At 43.2% G+C, this 20,372-nt stretch overlaps 1 protein-coding gene across 8 annotated transcripts in view; it reads right to left on the reverse strand.

Moving 5' to 3' along the window:
* Positions 1 to 2,217: 2,217 nt before the first annotated feature.
* LOC106660568 (protein grainyhead) overlaps positions 2,218 to 20,372 on the reverse strand; it is a 61,790-nt gene continuing 43,635 nt past the window's right edge. For 3 of the 8 annotated variants that reach the window (XM_023461978.1, XM_014383586.2, XM_023461973.1), the window contains 10 exons: positions 18,241 to 18,819; positions 12,861 to 13,665; positions 11,588 to 11,880; positions 9,984 to 10,155; positions 8,435 to 8,546; positions 7,875 to 7,969; positions 7,405 to 7,761; positions 6,767 to 7,171; positions 5,617 to 5,681; positions 2,218 to 5,242 (listed from right to left, as the gene is read on the reverse strand). In XM_023461978.1, coding sequence (XP_023317746.1) covers positions 5,044 to 5,242; positions 5,617 to 5,681; positions 6,767 to 7,171; positions 7,405 to 7,761; positions 7,875 to 7,969; positions 8,435 to 8,546; positions 9,984 to 10,155; positions 11,588 to 11,880; positions 12,861 to 13,665; positions 18,241 to 18,819 — 3,082 coding nt within the window. In that variant the 3' untranslated portion in view covers positions 2,218 to 5,043. Of the gene's footprint in view, positions 5,243 to 5,616; positions 5,682 to 6,427; positions 6,499 to 6,766; positions 7,172 to 7,404; positions 7,762 to 7,874; positions 7,970 to 8,434; positions 8,547 to 9,983; positions 10,156 to 11,587; positions 11,881 to 12,860; positions 13,666 to 18,240; positions 18,820 to 20,372 lie in introns of all 8 variants that reach the window. The other 5 variants (XR_002763596.1, XM_023461974.1, XM_023461975.1 and 2 more) reach the window with 5 other exon arrangements.

Here is a 20,372-nt window from a genome sequence, read left to right on the forward strand (position 1 = left end):
ATCCCGTCTTAGAGAAAATCATACGACGATGGTAAGTTATTGTATACAATCGTAGATTTCGAAATCTAAGCTGTCATCCCAAAAAAGGCTTTGAATTTCTAATGATTGATGTCCTACGCTACTTAGTGTGCTAATCCAAAAGCTTCATTTTTGCTCGATCTTTCTTGACTCTGGAATAAAACAGATTGCGGTCTCATAAACATTCTTGCACCAACAATTTCTACAATTTACAAATAAATAAAAAAGAAGAACTAATGAGAGACCACATCCACTACACTCTGAAAAACAATTATGCAAACATCAATATCATTTTGATACTTTCTATAACGTATTGGAGGAGGCATTTAAAAGATGGAGCACAATCAGCTCGCAGAGTGCACTCGTTTAAGCTGATTCCGCTGATCTATGCTTGCTACTAGATGATTTCTTCTCTGAATCGATTTCACAAAAGAAGAAGAAGAAGAGTAACAAGATCTACTCGACACCAACATATAGATGCAGAAACGTCGGATGAGATTCTACTGCTGTAGCTGTCGCTGTAGTTGCCGCGGTGGAAGGCCATTAACACGGCTCATTATTGGCCTTGGCATATCGGTGTGCGGCCGTGAACTTGCCCTTGCAGATCCGTGCCTGTACAGCACTTATGTATTCATAAAATAAGACTTTGTGCCAGCAAAGCTGTCACTTGTAATAATGGAGTAAAAAAGATATTTTCATCCGAGCGGCTTTTACTCTCGACCTTTTCATGTTAATTGTCCTCTGCGCGAGTTCAAGTTTTTTTCGCTCTCTCTCTTTCTTTTTTTTCGCGTGCACGAAGATGAGGTAATGTTTGCGTCTCACGGCTAGTATAGTGCAGCCTTTGTCAATATAGAGACAAAAAATACTTTCTCAAATTCAGAGAAGCGATGGCTCTTTCTCAGCTGCTATAAACGTCAATCCAATGCTAAACTTGACTCTTGTAAACTCCGCTCTTAGAACAATGTTTGCTCGTGGCATGGCAAATTTTCAGAACAAAAATGACGCGTACGTACGAGCGACAAAATTACCGATTCGATCGAACATTACAAAACCCATATGCCAATGCGTGCAGTGAATTATTCAATTGGTGGTCGCTGCATGCAGGACTCGGCGCGTTCGAAGCCGCAATAAGCCACTAACCTGATCAAGGTTGCGAATTCCAATCTTGACTTCATCATCGCTTGGACTCTATATGCTTGTCATTATTCAAGATCGCTGATATCGATAAAAAAACTAATGACTTCGCTTCTGACTCATGTTTTGTGCGCATCAAATTGGTCAATACGATTCTCTACACTATATATCCTTTCCGATCCTATGTCGCACGCATTATTGTCCCGATAAGCTGCAGAAAAATCATTTGACTGATGTATGAGATATGGGTGCTTGCTTGAGTCACGGGTATGGATCGCAATGAATGATTCGCATGTTATTCGTGAGTTTTGTGCAAATTAAAAAAAAAGTCGATCGCCTGAATTTTTCCCTTTTTCCGCCAACACGAGCGCTGATGAACCATTCACTCGGCCGATAACTACCGGATATGCACTTCTTCCTCTACCTTTGCATTCTACCTCAGACACATACACGAGCGAACGATAAAACAAGTAGTCAAATGTTAAGCGCCTTCGAGAGCAAATAGAAAACTGGTTTTGATTTCGCTGTGATGTATATAATGTGCATATAAAAGATATCGAAAGAAAAAGAAACAATCGATTATATTAAAGTGCATGCGTGGAAGTACACGCGGTCGTTTTTTCTCTCCTTTTTTTTGTTCAAAAGCTATAAGGAGAGATGTTTACAGTAACTGGATTTTCTACGCATCTCGTGTGATTCGCTCTGTTAATATCGATGATGATGACTACACTAATGGAAATTCGATGAAATGAAAAATTCGAAGCACACGTGATCGCGCCCGACCAAACACTCCGAGTTGAACGACACTTTGAGGCATTGACATTTATTTGCGTTCTCAAAAACTTACAAATATTAAACTGTCCACATTCACACACAAACACACGTGAGTGACGCTCACTCTTATTTGCTCATTGTGTTATAGGTCGTACGCGAGAAAAAAATTTAATGCTTCAAATAAGTACTCCAGGTATCGATAGTAATTTCGAATGTCGGTGCTTAAGAAAAATGTGCATGACAGTGGAAATAAGAAGATGAACTTTTAGTGATTTATAAAACATACTCGTATATTTATTGTTATGATATGAACAGATTATAATAATAGAAAAGACCAGACAAAATATTGTCAAATTCTTGCAACTAATAGTTGACCTTAGTCTCCTCTAATATAATATCATTACATTTTCGAACAGAATCTCGATGGCAAGACCTAGCGTAACGTCTTAAAATATACATTTCATCGAAGACAGATAAATATATCATTAGAATAATAAAAAAAATATGCATCAGAAAAATGTAATTTTTCATACATCGTTATATATCAATCGATCAACCAATCAACTCACTAACATTTACACTTAATAACATTTCTGACCGAAACGTCAGATATTTTTCTTTTTCTTAACTCAATATTTGTAAGTTTTAACTCAACTTATAACGTTTTACCGATCTATTTTCTGTGTTAATTATGATACAAACAAATATTACTTTAAATCTATTTTATGTTTACGCCACTTGCAGTAATTTTGATTTGTTTCATTTGTGAGTCATATGATACATTAATTGATTGTAATTTCAATAATCTATTATACTAATATATCTTTTGATAAAGATAAATTTATACATTACCCAATCGTAATTTTAACAATCTATTAAACTATTATATCTTTTGATGTAAAGATGTGAATTTATAATTTTCGTCAGTAAAAATTAATAATGAATAGCCTAGACTGTATGCATGTCGATGAATTTTTCGCACAATATTTATTAAAATATATCACGAAGACCACGTTCAATTTCACGTTCCGTCTTATTTTCTTTATTTACATCTCAACTACTTTTGATTTATACAATAGATTGTAAAAAAATATATAGTATATAATAAAATATTTACATACAAATTTTTTTATATTAAAATCTGAGAAAAAATATACATAATCGTCAGGGAGCTTTTTCTGCACGAGATCATTGAATAAAACAATTGATTGTTTGTAAGCAATTTTCCATTCAATTCATTCATTAGAATATAGTACGACTTTAATATATCGGGTGATATGCATTTTACAGTACCCAAAATTTCTTTAACGAATATCACGGCTTCCATAACGACTCGCTTATTCAAATTATTAAAACTTTTTTTTCGTGCATGTTTATCGTACATCATACAAAATTATTTATTCATGCAATAAAATATAGTAATGCTTCGTAGCTATTTAGTTACAACATTTGTATTTGACGGAGCAAATAATATATTTCATTATCACAAGTAACTCAGAAATTCATGCATACACATTCAGTTTCGCTTGACAATTTTTAACGCCCTTTGTTTTTCATGTAGGATTTAAGAAAATCAGGTAATACAATTTAATATAATCTGGCCATATTTTAATTTTTCCATTACCTACATGCATATATTTTACAACTTCTCTCAATACAATCAATATAATGATATTTAAGAAGTGTTTGTGAAAAACTTATGTCGCATCTTAATACCTAATACATCTGTACATCTTAAGTTACTGTTATTCAATGCCACATAATCGAATTTCGAGTTTTTCAAAACAATTTATATGAATACAATGAATTTTTTACAATTAAATTAGCCTTCTGTGTAGTGAATGTATGGCACTAATTGATTTTAAAATTGTTAATTTTATTTGCACAAAATTTAAGAAAAAACCTTATTATTGGGCAAATTTAGCACACTTTTCCGAAATGGAGAATAAAATTTTTAACGATTATAATAATACAAGGCATCTCCATGTCTTTTTTTTCCTTGGATTGAGAAAAGTAACAATTATATGTTATTCAATTTATGAAATAAAAAAGAATATTTTTGTTTAAAATGATAATTAAATTCAACGCTTAAAACTTAAGTTAAAATTATGGCAAATTCAATTGAATCACGGAATGTACAATTCAGTAATAGATATAATTAAAAAATTCGATACGGGATTGTTCGTAAAATTTTTTAATTAAATCTATGTAAAAAGACTTAACAAATAACGCGATAAATTTTAATAATTTATCAATAAACATTTTATTACGCTATCAATCATTGCACACACATCGTTTCAATTTCATCGGTGAAATTAAATTATTTTTTATGCTACGTTTATATATTATCTGTATATACGAATAATTTACGCACACTTATCCGCAAATCCGTACCAAAATATATTTTTTTAGTATTCTATCCTAAAAAGCGCAACTATGCAGTTGCTTTTCGTCTTTCTTATAAGAACGCAACGTTTGCGAATTTTGCTTTTCCAACAGAACCTATTACGACACTGGTCTGCGATTCGTACCGTAACGACTCTTTAGCTTGAAAAAGCGTATCGTTAACTGTTGCACAATCCAGTAATTTACACCAATCAAATTTGAACGATTGGATAACTCATCTTTGACGCTCGAAGTGATCAATCAATTTTCACAGATTTTATGATTAAAATAAATTATAAGCAAATAATTTACATCTTTAGAAATTTAAATGGTCATTTTGACAAATATGTAATATGAATTAATTAATTTTAGTCTTCGAAATCAATCTGTACATTAGATGCAATTAAACAAGATATAACTAACAACAAGAATGATTATTTCAAATGAATTGGTTCTTTAAATAATTTAGAGCATGTAAACTATGAAAATTGATTAATTTTAACAAATTCATTTCTGAAACCACTCAAACAAAAAATAATCATAACGATTCGTGTGATGTCTTATTCTTTTCATAAAATACAGTGTAAAAAATAACACTATAACAATGATAATTAAAAAATAAAAATAATATATTTTTTAAAACTCCATTCACTGATATAGAAATAATTTATAACTGAAATACATTCAACGCCCAGTTCAGTATCAATCTATAAACACTATTTATCATTTCATTCAGGGTTGTAGGCTAGAAGTCGTAATTGTACGCGGTAGTTCTTCTAGAACAATGTCGACGTAGACGTTATCATTCGGATTAGACGGCGACCCTGGAACTGTACCTGATTGTGGCTCTTTTCTGTTTACGATTGAGAACAAAAATAAGTCTTGGTCGATGTAATGCCGTACCATATCATCATCCATTAGAACAGTGATGCTGTTGAAAAAAGAAATGATGATCATTAGTACAGATTTACTCAAACGTCTGATGTTTGAAAGTTAAATATGAAGTGAAATTTGAATGGATATGAATAAGAATAGTTGGCAGCATTATGTTTTCACATTTTTGATAGTAGATCATTCACAAAAACATTTATTTAGAGAGTTAAAAATTGTACAAGTATTAAAAATAGGTTTGCAGATGTGCAGCTAATATTAACGCTGAAGTCAAATAAACTTCAGTCAGTCGAAGAAATTATAAAGAAAATTTCAGATGAAACATAAATAGCGAAATCGATTGCGTGAATTTACAGATGGTGACAGACAATTTACAAAAAAAAAATATTTCTCAATCTTTTGTGCAAAACTTACCCTTCGATATTTTTCCTTAAAATGTTACATATTTGTGCTCTTGGGAATTTAAACTTTGACTCTATCTGTAAAATAGAAAAAAGTAGAATATTAAAAATTGAAAAGCCATTTGAATTTCTCTTAATTTCTCTCTTCTTGGCGTCATTAATTTTTTAAATAAATTATATGAGTCAATGAAAGAGAAACATGAATAAGTAATGGAAATATTTAATTTCAAATTTTACAAAATTTCTCAATTACTATGTATTTTTCCACTTTTTTCTGAGCCGTCAACATCTTTATTCCAAATGAATCAATGTGTGCATATGTGTTTTGATCGAGGATCAATGACACGTGACTTGATTAATTAATGATGAAGGGCCCAGCAGGAGATCAATGAATTTGCATTAATGATTAGCATGTACATAATAATGCGATGATTGTAGATTATTAATTATACATTGATACTGTGACACGACGTGTTTTTTTTGTGCATGATTACTGTGTGCGTGATTCGTTTTGCGCGTTTCTTCATTATAAAATGATATAGGTCCTACATCCCAGATTATTGATAAACCAACGGTATCGTTAAAATTGCATTAAAATATTATCACTGATAATCTTTTTCTTTTTTATTTCATTCAACACAGATAGTGCGTGTTAGATATATCAAGCATGCTATGTTTGTTATTGAGTTTTTTTTTTTAATTTCAGCGATTCTTTATCAATAACAAGTAACCATTTAGGATTAGTTTACAATGTATTAACTAAAGAGTTAAAATTTTTGTTAATTTTACAAAATACATTGTTAAAAAATCATAAAGGAAATTACCTAAGTAGTTTTCTGTGAGGTGGGATCTGAAGGATTTACTATCAGACTCCGATATAATGTCCTGAAGATTCCTGTGCAAAGTACGTTAAGCATTTTCCTTTATGACTTTTTACGAACGAAATGCGTTTGTTTTTAAACTTTAAAATACGAGAGCTAAAAAGGAAAAGTTGAAAGGAGAGACGCGGTAGAGAATAAAAAGAATTACGCGGACAATGCCTAGGTATAGACAATGGATGTTGTACCGATGCAAAGTTTAGAATAATTTTCTCAAGTCAAATGCATATATTTATCGGAGGATCATGTTGCCGAACGAATTGCAGATTGATTAGGAATACTTACAGCATTAATGAGCGCCTGGGTAGTCGGGGGCGTCACGTGAACCGGTGTGAAGATCTGATCGTTCTGCTGCCTGATGTAGAGCATCAGTCGGTCGCTCTCTCCTCGCATCTGGGCCATGCGCAGACGGTTGCTCGGCGGCGAGGGGGTCGGCATCGAGCCCTGCAGCTCCTGCACCTGCATCATCATGTTGTCCTTTTTGTCATGCAAGTTAATTTGATCGGGCGGAAAGTGATTGTGGAACTTGAGGGCCGGCAGGCTCGCTCGGCCGTTGCCGTAGGGACTGGCGGCCTTCAAACCGCTGCTCTCGCCGTTGCTGAGGGACGACGTATCGGTATCGGGCCCATTAGCAGCGCCAGCGCTACTTCCTCCGCCGCCATAGTAGCCCGACAACTCCATTGGCGAAAACTGAGCGAGAAACATCATTTTTATATAAGCTTATCTTACATAGTTAACACATTATTAAAATCGAAATTAAATTAGAGTTGCGGTTAGTGTGTTGGGCTTTGGCGACCGAGGAGAGCAACGTAAGTTTGGTTTACACAATCTTATGCGCACTGTCATCGTCCCATTACCGCCATCATCCAAATTTCCCGATCGATCCCGACTCGATCCATGATTAAATTTTTATCCGCACGTACCTTGTCAATGGAGTTCTCGGCCGACGGAGAGAAGAAGACCGGCGGTTTGTTCAGCTCGGACATGGTGTAGAATTCCGAGCGCTCCGTGCTCTGGTGGTACATGTCCTCGTTCTTTTTGCGCCCGTTGACGGCGAGCTTCCGCTTGGCGGCTCGCCTCTCCTCGTCGCGGGTCTTGCGCTCCGCGCCCTTGTCGCAGAACACCTTGATCTGACAGTAGGCCCGATTCTGTGGTGGGCTGTAGCCCGCGTGAGACGACGACAGATCCTCGTAAGTGTCTATTTGAATGTGCAGCGGCAGTCCCTTGACTCCCTTTTGACTCGAGAAGTCTGTGCTGAGGCATTGCACGGCTACGTTGATCTGTAACCCAAGTAAGCATACGAATAAGGTAAGAGCAACACTTTGGCCGCGAGCAGAATGAGCCTGCGCTTTTGCACCCATAACAATGGCCTATGTATAATCTATCTTTGTACCTTGGCCGGAGATTCCGATGGAGTCCAATAAACAGCGATGGCGTTGTGCGCTACCTCTTCGATGTGCCCAGTCAAACCCACGCTGTTTTTAGTGTCTGCAAAACAAAACATGCTTCTGTATATTCAGCATTTTCACGCTGCTACGCGTATTGCAACGCGCGCCAGAGTAAAGCTTGCAGATGAAGAGGCAATGTAAAAAAGCAAACATTTGCTAATGCTACTGTTCAAGCGTCGCGCAGAATGGAAAGCTTCAAAATAGTCAAATGAAAACATAACATCGTGCTTGGACGGGGTATAATTTCAGCAGGTAAGCTCGAAAGCTTCGGCAAAGCCAATAGAATAAAAGTGCATAGGTTTGAGCGAATAAAAAGTCAAGCTACAATTAGGACAGTTTGCACCACCACCTTACCCTTGGAGCGAAAAAAAACTTGAGAATTTCTTGCTGAAATCCTGCGAGTCTGCACGAGCGAAATAGAAAATATTCTTTATGTTGTAGGCATATAATTTATGCATAATGTACATCGAAGAGTGTACGTGATAAAGTGAGGTATTATTATTACCGGCATCGAGAATTCGCTGCTTGACCGAGTGCTGTCGACCGTGCCAGAATTGCCAAGCCTTGATCTCATCTTCTGCGGATTTTTCTTCACGGAACATAAGCATGATGACGCTCTGCGCAAATAAAAAACATTAACATAGTTTCACGTTAATATACATGCTATAATGCATAAGTGCTACGTGCTATAGGTAGTGGTCCCGTGCTCGGCTCGGGATTATTCAAATTGCATCTGTCTGCGTATAAGATTATCATTAATTTTGCTCCCGATGCTCTTGTTTTCCCTTTCGGAAATTCGCTCGCGAGGAAAAATAAAAGAAAATTGTTTATCGTCGACGGCACGCCGCGACATTCTTGGCCACTGCTACCGTATACCATATATCATAGCTGCTGCTGCCGCCGCCGACACTGCGCGCTACAGTGACATCGCATATAGCTGCATACGACCAGCTAGTCTACATGCGTATCGCATATCAGCTCGCGTAAGGCGATATCCGCGAATATTCGCGCAGGCCGTTATAAGTATAATATTTTCCTTACTTCTCGAGTCTTTTCTTTTTTTTTTTTTTTTTTTTTTTTTTGACACGCCAGAGCGACTTCGTAATTTTATTTCGAAAGAGCCAACAGGGACAAAAAGAAGAAACTAAATCATCTCTAATTAAAATATATCAAAAGAGCGGAGTTTCATCGCGGATATTACGTACATCATCGTCGTGTAGTTCAATTAAACGCGATAAATAAGGAAGTGATACTCGGGAAATCGACTTTACTTTACTCGGCTAAAATGTTGATTTTTTGTACTTGCATTCGCGTACATAGTTTATGTAGCCAAGTACGTGGTAGGAAATTAAAGACGTCGTTCGCACGTATAGATGATCTTGCGAGAGAGAGAGAAAAAATATCTACTGCAAATAGTGAAAAGCATCCGGTCTCCTCCGGGCAGTTTTATAAAGCTCTCTGAGGTACTGGCGAGCTCCCGCGAGGTGATATAACGTCGCGCAGGGAGAGAGAGAGAGAAGAAAGCTGCATAAAAAGGCGAGAGCTTTATCGACGCGGGCAAAATAGCCGCGGCGAGTTTTTAACTTTAATTGGCGCGTTTAAATAGACACGCGCCAAGCTGCAAAACGACCTCATTCCTGCTGCTCGTATACAGGCGTTTTTTGTCGTTGTTGTTGCGAGCACATTTTCTTGTATTACTACGTTGTCGCGTGTGCGACGAGTGCGACTACTCGAGGTGGGACGAGCATTTGAATTGTTAAAAGGCTCCGTTTGTGAAAGATACGCGCAGAGAAAGCTTCGTGCTTTCGAATTTGTAAAAGCGCTGAGATGCTGTCGAAGATTTTCAGTTTAATTGCCGCGCGATTCGCAAAGAGCAGCATCGCCAGCACTTCTTTTCTCTCCCGTGAAATCCTCTCGCCAATGACTTTTTTCCTACGAGCGACCATACCGCTATGCGATGCTATGTCGCTTGCAGCACATCTCTCCATTACGGCCAGTCTAATGAATATTATTGCGCTCGAAGAAGGACCAGATACAATACGTGTATTGCTTACCTTTACTGTCTGTCCCGGCTTGAAATTAGATGACTTGTCGGGATCGGGCGTGTAGTCTAGCGTTATTCCATAAAATTGTCCTTTGTTGATGTAGGTTATCCGATCGTCTTCCCGTCTTTGAGACGTGCTGATCGGCGATTCCAAATAATACTTGTAGCCGTAGCGCGAGTAGCTGCGAAAGGAAATTATAAGAAATGCCTGAATAAATATAATAATAACAGCTATCAGTGCAGCTAGTACAGCTGGGGCAGGCATTTAATGACGAGAAATCGATCGATTATCGAGGCATGTGTCATTGAAAAACTTGAAAAGAAAGTCAGCGCATGCAGTAGTAGCGCCCATGCGCGTTAGCCCGCGGCTCTGGCCACACGACGAGTGACGAGAGAGCTCCACCTCGACATTTTTTCCCCGACTCGGCAGATTATCATCTGTTTTAAGGACGTATTTTTCGCCGGAAAAAATGTTCAGGTGGATCGACGCGAAAAAAGTCCAGGCTTACGCGCATCCAATGTTTTACTGACAGGCTCGGTCCGCGAGTCGATTTAGATGAATCGTTTGTGAAAGTTTGCGACTACGCGCACTTGTAGGCGCGCTAACGTATATACGCGTCGCGTGCAAGAAGCACCAAGAGGCAAAGAAATAAAAAATTGGAATTATTTACGGCACGTGCGTCTGATTCGACCGGGCAATTAAAGCAATTTGCGAGTGATTATTCCACGAAGGAAGATTTTTAATTAATTATTTGAGATGTTTGAGATTCAAAGTGCCGAGATCCAGTCGGGCGAAATTTTCTGCGCCCGACGCTACCGTTTCGTAGACGGTGCGAATGAAAAGTCAATTAATCAGTGGCGCGCAGTACACGGACGACGCGTGTGTATCAATTTGTTAAAGCTGAAAAAAAGTGTTGGCTTTTGTCGATCGTTGCTTTCGATACGAACGCACAATATAATGTCCAACGAGTACGACGCACTCTTATGCAAATAGACAAGTCGGCGTTGTCTGGCGAAAAACTCGCTACCGATTACGCGAACAACATTACATTATTATCGTTTCGTTATAGTAGCTGCGCTCGGGTATACTAGGCTACGCGCTCGTACGCTAGTGCGCCATAAGTTTGGCTGCATTTTTTAGCTGCAACGCGAGACGCCTCTTAGCTGGAAGATCTTTTGCGCAATTATACCAGAAGGAGAGAAAGAAAAAGAGAGCGATAAGACGTCCTATCTATGGATTTATAACTTCTTTAATCCGCGTGGAAAATTCAAGATATATGCGCGATATCTTTCACATAATTACAATCATTAATGCAAGCGAGTGGCGCATTGCCGCCTCGCTAAGGAATGCGTATACTTAGCTACGCGAACGCGTACAAGGAGTATATCGTATCAATGACAAAAAAAAGTAGCTGCGTTATATGTATTAACATCTGCGCCGATCGAGATTAGCAAACGCTTTTTACCGGTATACGTGCGCGAAAAATGTGCTAATCAAAGCTACGTTGGCCAGTTTCTTTTTTTTATGCGCGCAAACGATGTTTTCGTGCTACCGTCTAATAGCCCCTAGAGCTCGTTATATCATCGATATATGCTGGTATAGGAAGTACTTACAGCTTTGGAATCTGAATTTTGTCGGCGTCGTTTTGCCGGCCGAAATCGTGCCAGGGCCTCCTGCCGACGGAGGCGCCGCTCGTCGAGTTCGGTGTGGTGGCGCCGCTCGGGATGACCAGACCACCTGTGCTGTTGCTCCGCTGCAGCTGTCCCGGCTGGACCGACTGGTGCATCTGCAGCTGGAGCGAGGACGGCTGATGGTGCTGGCCGCTCATGACCTGGCTCGACTCCAGGATGACTCCGGCGCCGCCGTTGCCTCCGTTGCTCGAGCACAGCTCCGTGTAATCGAAAGTCTGCCCCAAGATAAAACAACGAATCGCGAAAATCGTATTAATTGCTAAAACTGCTCGGCTCTGCGCATTTATATAGATCAAATTTCTCGTATAATCGCGCTCGGTAATGGCTCGACACTTTATTTTGCTCATACATGCACTATATGGGTAGGCAAGCTCTACAAAAGTGGTAAATTTTCATTAAAATGCAAAGTTGCAGTACTCGAAGAGCTCGTACGTGTGTGTGTGTGTGTGCTCGTATGTGTGTATTGCCATAGCGCAATTAGATCGATAACGACTCGAGCGCGCATACTCGCGAGTCTGTAAAAATGCGCTTATTTACAGCTGTTGCTGCCGCCGTCGCCGCGGCTACTCGATCTGATTTATAATTGAAATGTGCAAATATGCCGAGCTCCAGTCGTCCGCGCGCGCGAGCGTTAGGTAATATGTTTGTGTCGTTGTGGCCAGTGCCAACACCTTTTTTCTTTTTTTTCTTCGCTTCTGCATATTGCAAGCGCAGACTCGACTCGCTAAATAGATCTTCGCTGCGAAATAATTGAAAAGTCGCGTCTCGGTTATTAGTCAGCTGGCGAGCGCGACCGGTGTAAAACACGCGGCGAATCACTCGTCCTGCTTGGCGATAAAAGTTGACAAACTTTTCTCGAATCGGTATGTGGCGATCGACACGCGATCGAGTCCGAGTCGCTTTCTCTCGGCTGCACGCGCCGATCCGTAGTCGATCCATTGCCGATCGCTGCCGATTATGGAAGTGGACGCTTTGCATCGATCGATTAGGTATGAAATGTAGCGGACTAGTACAACTGCTACTACAACTGTTAGCGCAAGCTATTAATACGTGCTCGGAGTGCATAATTTGGTGAAAGTGTCAGTACCGCGGCGTCGTTTTTCTATTCGTTTGCTTTTTCGTCAAAGACTCGAATACTCGATCGGCAACTCGAGTCGAAAGAAGAAAGAATATTATTCGCCTACTGCTCGCTTACCTGCTGAATAGTGGTTGGTTGCGGGTGGTCCTGTCTCGGGGTGGAGGCGTCGGTGCCGATGCCCGAGTCGGGGCTCGGCAGATCGACCAGCAGCGCCTTGTTGTTGTTATTGTTGTTATTGTTATTGTTGTTGTTGTTGTTGTTGTTGTTGTTATTGCTGTTGGGCGTGTTGCTCTGAGAGGCTGCCGACCTCATGTTTTGACTAGTCGTATAGGTGCTGGGCACCACGTCGTATCGGGTGTAGGAGGCCGCCGTGGACGAGGGCAGCGAGGTGACGGTCGACACCATGGGCGGCAGCTCGTTGCTCGGCGCGTAGATGTGCTCCTGGTGCTGGTGCTGCACGAGGCCGACGCTCGACACCGACGAGACGCTCGCCCCGTTGTAGTGGCTCGCGTAGTGCCGCGGACTGTTGTTGCCGTAGGGGTCGTAGGGCGAGGCCCCGTACGCCGTCGACAGGTGGCTCTGCAGCTGATGGTGCTGCGGGTGGTACATCACCTGGGGTGGACTGTCGGGTTGCTGCTGCTGTTGCTGCTGCTGCTGCTGGCTGAGCTTGTGGCGCTTCGAGGCGGGCTGCTGCAGGCCTCCCCGCGAGCTCAGGTCCTCGGGCTCGCGCTTCACCCCGACGAGGGCCTGTTGGCCCGACTGTGGACTCAGCGGCAGCGGCAGACCCGACTGCTGCAGCGCCGTCGCTGCGGTCGGACTGTGGGATGGCTGCTGCTGGTAGTGCTGCAGATAGTGCTGCAGCTCGCCGCTTTGTGGCTCCGCGTCCTGGCCCATGACTTTGTTCGGGTTCATCATGCCGCTGCTGGAACAGCGAAAAATAACGAGTTATATTGGATCATCGACGCCAACGAATGCCATTGGCATTCCGATCGGCTGCATGGAAAAGGTAGAGGAACCGATAGGAACTTTGCGCACGAGTTCACACGCAAGATCGTGTTGGAGCGCTGCTACATATACAATATATGTAGGATAACTAAAGCGTAGCTCGAGCAATGGAGTATCGCAGGACGCGACGATATGCATGATGATGAGCAGCAGCTAACGGATTAGCATTGCATTACTTCTCTCTCATCGGGCATTGAAGACGCGAGTGGATGCTCATGCTGCTACGCACCAACTATCCATTTCATTTAAGCCGAATTCATGAGAGTCTATATAGCCCGTAGCTATGCAGGTGTGCATGTGCGCATGTACACGTACAAGTACACGTTTTATTGTGCGTCAGTTCGCGCGTTTATATGCAGAGTAGTAGTACGTAGTAGTAGTAGTAGTAGTGGCAGAGCGTCAGGTATCGTTTTGCAAGTGAGCGTACGCCACCTCCCCTCGTCGTCGATGCTTCGGGCCGCTTTGTGCACGAGCATCTGACCGTATGGGGTTGTTGCGCCTCTCCGATGCCGGCAAACAGCTCAGACAAGCACTAACTGTTGCCAAAGCCCTGCATTGTGTGCGCGTCGGCATGCAAATAAAAAATCAACGTAAAAAAATACCTACTTCGAGAGTATGCACACACAGACTACTGACTGTGCAATAAACTCAGTGAAAGAGAGAGAGAGAGAGAGAGAGTAGGGGGCAGCTGTATTATCATGCTAAATGTAACATGTTAACTATCTTTCACTCTTGAATGCCGAGGACAGAAGACACGAAAAGGAAAAGACGAGCTGACGAGTTCTGATGCTATAGCTGTCTTCGATACGAGTCTCTATGTGTCTGCGTGTGAGAGCAAAAGTTGACAAAGTTTAATTTCCTTGGCAGGTGCTACGTGTTCCTCCAATTTAATCAAATTTTTTAACCTAACTAACAGGTGTCGATACTTGGAAATTATTTTACGATCTTATGTGGCAACTTTTTTCCCAAGACCAATTGGCATCCTGTCAAATTCACGTGGAATCAATTGAGAAGCCAGTAACTTATGACAGATCGATTTCAACACTTACGATTTGTCGAGCGATTTTCATCGAAAATCTTCGCTATTCACCGGCACGAATAAAAGACATTTTCTTACTAAACATTTTCCAATAATCTATTTATTAAAAAATTGTCGTATGAAAACCAATAGTGCAAGAAACTCTCGAGCTTGGATCGCGAGCTTTAACTCGAACTGATTTTTCAACTCTCCGTAAGTGCAAAAAACACAATAAAAAAAAATGTCGTAACCTTTTTTTCGTCGTATTCGCTCGACACAATAAAGCAACAAACGTGTACAGGCGCAAGAGCATACTTGTGAGTATAGGTACAGCTGCTGTCAGCTGGCAAGGCGTTAAATACGTCGTTCCAAGAGTCGTAAAATCAGTGAGTTCTCTCTCAGCTCCGTAGCTCGAGTTATACATTGAAAAATTTAGCCGTTGGTGTGAAAAGTACGCGGGCAGCTTAATGATTTGAGCAAAAGCGCAGCGAAGAGAGATTTTGTCGTCAAAACTCGCACCTTTGTCGTCGTTCTTTCTCGCGGCTGCGGCTATTTATACACATAAAAAGTACGAGATAAAGAGAGGAAATATGTCAGTCGCATTTACGAAGCGAATATAACGAGTAGTAGTGCGAAATATAAGCGCGCGATGTTATGCCCTGGCGTGCATAACGAAAGAAAAAAGCCAAGCAGCGTCGTAGGTTTGCGCGCACGCGCGGGAATCGGCAGACGAGAGAAAGAGGGAAGAAAAAATGTAAACATGCCTCGCTACACGTAGATGCGCACACGGTAGCAGCGAAATATCTTGTCCTAAAAGCCAGCGTGATCGAGCGAGCGAATCTTCATCGCGATCATAATGCCGCCCATCTCGTAAAACTTGCCAAACGGGTAGCGCGAGCTGCTACTGCTGCTGCTGCTCGGCTCGCTACATAGTTGCTCTATCCGCACGAAATTCGCCATCTCTTATAGTCGAGCCGGCAGACGGTATTTATCATGGGTGGAGGAGGTCGTTTCTCGGGGTCGTGCAGTCTCCTGGGCTGCTGCCAGCTCGCGTGCTCTTGTGTGTTTGTGCTCGCAGCAAACTGACCCCCCCGCGAACATACCGGTCTTTCGCACCCAGAGAATCTTGCTCTCGTTCGAGCAGGTGAAAACCGGCATTTCGCCAAACCGGATATAAATATACGGCAGCAGTCGTCTCGAGGCAGAGGCGTGCGTCGCCGGCATACGGCAGCGATGCCTGTTCTTATAGGTAGCGGATGACCACGCGCCTACCTACGTGCGGCGACTTACGGTACAAATGCGTTTGGCCTTTAAAAAGCCACCCGCGAAAAGGACTCGCACGAGCTGCGCAGCGCAACCACGAGCGCGATCACGTGCGGTAGCCTGCGATTAAGATCGGCTTTGTCAAAGGCGCGTCTACCGCGCCAGTGGGCAAAAGGCATCTTTTCAGCCGACCATTCCTGCGCGCACGTGCTTACATTTTCATCTTTCCCGCGCTTCGTGAAACTTGATGTGCGTTACGTTAGGCTATTTCGCGAGACTCACAGGCTTGCTCGTCGCTTTTTAAGGGCGCGCGCGCGGTGTGAGAAAAAAATGAGCAGTTAATTAAGAAAACGGCACTAGGCTTGCAGTCGCTCGCACGCGCCGAGTATATTCTACGAAAACAAGCCGACATTATCATAATCAGAGAAAACAATAATAATAAAGGCGAGCGCGCAGGTAGCAGTAGCAGATAGTCAAGGAGCGATCGCGTAGCAAAGTACGTGGCAGGAATGCGCGACGCAGAGTCCAGCGCGCAAAGGAGCTTTTTTACGACGTGACGCGGAGATGAACTCGCTTAGATAATGATTGTTGCGGATGAAAAGCGAGCTACATGGCTGACCTGTGAACTCGTTGCCGTGGCTTCTTTGTCCCGCGGTACCGAGTTGACCATACGCAGAACTAGTTACGTTTCTTGCATACGTTCGTTAAAATGCATAATTTGCCTCGGCCCAGGCTGCGATCTTGCGACTTTTATCTAGCTTTCGGACAACTTTTGCAACTGCTAATGTCCGCGACAAAAGTTTCTAACGACGTTACGCTTGGCTCTGCGAACGCGACGATAACGCCTAAGCCCAGATCCCGGGACGATCTGCGAGCGAGCGAGCGCAGAAATGCGCCAGCAAGTTACATTTTCACACCCAAAGCAGCAGAGAGTCGAGTTGGGCCGTGCGACCTAATCGTTTATTTGCAGCAACGACAGCGATTATCGTCGACGAGGATAAAAAAGCCGACTGCGGCGCAGATATGGCAGACATAATTTACGCGTAATTAAATGTAGGACAATGCAAAAGCGAAAGGATCGTAAATGTCAGGTAGAGGAGTAGTCAGTCGCGCGCAGGGCACCTACGCGCCGGCCACGATTCCGCATAGCATCTACGGAATTCTCGATTTTTCTCTCCTCGGGACATTTTATAGACGCGAGCTAGCCGGGCGCGTAAGCACAATAAAGGTAAATTTATGTCGCGTACTGCTCCATACACGAGTACGCTCGCTGCATATAATAACGCTTTAAAAACGTGCTAGTCCATTTTTATGTAATGCGAGCGCAAAGAGAGCTGCGTATGTACGTGTATGCACTCGCAGCGATCCAAGCAGACAAAGGTATCGGTGGGCTTGACTCGAGCAATTGGTCTCGCAGTGCTTTGATCTATGTGCTCCGTCGCAGTGCTCTCTCGCACTCGTCTTCCGGTCCATTTGCCGGGTTTGCAAACTGTTCTCGTTTTCTTTTCTACGTGCGCGCATCTCTTGTGTGTACCTCGCACCCTTTCCCCGGCCGTTGCCGAGCGAGCAAGAGAATCGCTGCTGTTGATGTTTGAGCGAGAGAGAAAATAAATATAGCCGGCAGCGCACGTAGATACAAAAATCCCCACTTTTGATTTATATCGACCGCTTAGCATATTTTGTTATTTACTGTTTGAGAAACTTGGTTCGGCGCGAGTAGCGAGAGAGAAAAAAAGCAGCAGCTCCCTACATAAACGAGCTATCTTTGCTAATCTCGCAGTCGAAATCTCGTATAGGAAGCAGAATATATATAGAGTGGAAAAAGTCGGCCGATGCGTATCTCGGCCTCGTCGCTACAGCTACACACGTACTCGAGGATTTTAATCTAATTTTCATCGTCACCTGCCCCCCGTACGGTGGTATAAGCGCGAGCAGTGCGCCTTAATTATATGCATAGCTCGGCGAAAGAAAATATAAGGGCGAGTCTGTATCAATTACCCCGTAGTGTGGCGCGGCGGATCGCTGCCGCAGGGGTATCGTGCCTCATGGGGTGGCGAACTCTACACGAACGTAATATATAGAATTGCCTTCGACGCGCAGCAATTCAAGTCGGCTTAGTCGCGCGCGAGAGATCTGCTTTTCTTTAATCGGATAGTTATATCGGAAAGGATAGAAGCGAGAAGAAGGATAGAAGGTTTCGTGAGATCCTACCTCTCGTGCTCGTGCTGAGGCACGTATTTGCCCCAGAGCTCGTGGGTCGACGGCAGCTTCATGTTTACGTTGCCGGGCAAGACGACCTCCTTGTCGGGCATCTTGTAGAACTCGTAGACGTTGAAGGGATTGACGACGTGCTGTGGCTGCTGCTCGTCGTCGACTGGATGGCCCGTTACCGCTGAGACTTGGACTTGATGCTGTGGCTGGAGGTGCAACATCGCTGTGGTCGCTGCTGACAGGGGATGCTCGCCGTAAGCGTTTCTCCACTCAGTTTCCATACCCTGCACTTGGACCTGAATAGTCGCGACTCTGCTCTGGCCCTGGGCCGAATCCTCGTCGTCGTTCTCGACTCGGCCGCTCGAGGCGGCGTTCCGCTGCTGATCCCGCTGCTCTTGTTCCTGCTGCAGTCGCTCGTTGGCCTCTCCGACGCTCGTTCCGTCTTCGAGGTTCTGCTGCTGCTGCTGCTGCTCTCGGGTTGCCGCCGTCACCGACGAGTCGTTGGCCGCTGATACGTAAGCTTCGTCGCTGCCCACTGTTACCACGACGCCAGAGTCCTCCTCGTTACGATTGCGTCGTCTGCAATGAGAGAAAAACACGAGGTTATTGATTGATCGGCGCAACAACGCGCGTACACGCAGCCGCGAGGCTAATTATACTCGGAAAGCGTATCGACGCCCATGAGCGTCCAACTTATTATAATCGATAAATTGTCGATCCTCGCGCGTGTACGAGCCCAAGACTAACTGTACAGGTCATAATATATATTTATTTATAAAATAAAAAGTATAGCGCGAATGCGCCGAGCCGAGAGCCAACATAAACTCGGCTAGAAGAAACCAGTACGATATTAGACATTTTTTCCGCTTCGTTTTGTTTATGTCCAAGAGGCCAAGCCGGCGCGATCCGTATGTACATAATGCCGTTATCCACGCGCACAAACTTAATTTACACGAAGCTACTTCGTACGGAGCTGCGATGGCCATTAGCTCCTAATTATATTGATTTATACTTGGCTGCTCGCGCATACGCGAGGCGCAATAATTCGTCGATCCAGTTAAGCTTCCGTGTCTCATCTTTCATCCAAGGCTTAAATAAATGTCGATCCGCGCGCCTATGCCAGGGAGAATGGCGTTGGCGAGCTTTCTCGCGCCTCGGCCAATTAGCTATGCGTGCGCACACGCGAGACCAGCCGAGTAACTATAGTAAGTAACAGCTCCACCCTGCACGAGCCCAGCCGATCGAGCATCGCCATTGGGATGTGGCACGAGACGCGTCAACGGCCAACAAGGACGCGCCGACTCGTAGTATCTAGCCTCGAGAGTGGCAAATAAAAGCAGTTGTCGTCGCCGCGGGAGCACTTTCCATTGGCTACTGGCCCCTGACTGCTCTCCTTGCATCCGAGGAGTCGTCTATCTCGGCATAGCCAACAGAGAGAGAGAGCCAACCGAGTCGTCGGCGCGAAAAAAAACTCGCCCCGACGTATCTATTGGAAATCGTTTTATCGATAGCTGCGCCAATATCTACTCGACGCACCGATTTTAATTGGATGGGCTTTTGAGACTTGTCAAAGACAGGAGAAAGATAACGCATTGCCTCGTTTGAACGCAGTAATTTTCTCAAATACAACCCAAAACCCAAACGAGTTAAACCTCGAGAGGGGTCGATTTCGTCCAATGACTACTTTTCACGGACTGACCTCAGCAGCTATTTTATTAAGCTTTTTCATTTCTTTAGTTTTTGTATGCCCGTGGGGCCCTTTTCGTCAATAAGTCTATAGAAATAAATAGAAAATTCAAGGGAAATGTTAGCGTTTCGAGTCGTTCTATCGCATCTGGCTGTATAAGCTTCGGCGCGCGATAAGCAAGCAAGAAATATGCGTTTTATTTCGCATTATACGAGCAGCGAGTATACGCGCGCTGTTCAATTAAGAGGGCAAAAAAAGGAAGGATACGTGAATGCTTGTGTGCCTTAGCGGAGAGCAGCGCATCGATGATTAATTATTATAGACCCCTTTTGACGTGACTCGACTCGCGTCATCAATTTAAGCTTCTTCATCTGCTTTTGCCTCGGAGCTCAGCAAACCCTTTCGATCATCGTTTCGTCCTCTAATTTATGCATGCCGAATCAAT

This window comes from Trichogramma pretiosum, unplaced genomic scaffold (assembly GCF_000599845.2).
Source record: "Trichogramma pretiosum strain Unisexual culture from Peru unplaced genomic scaffold, Tpre_2.0 scaffold27, whole genome shotgun sequence".
NCBI classification, from domain to species: Eukaryota; Metazoa; Arthropoda; class Insecta; order Hymenoptera; family Trichogrammatidae; genus Trichogramma; species Trichogramma pretiosum.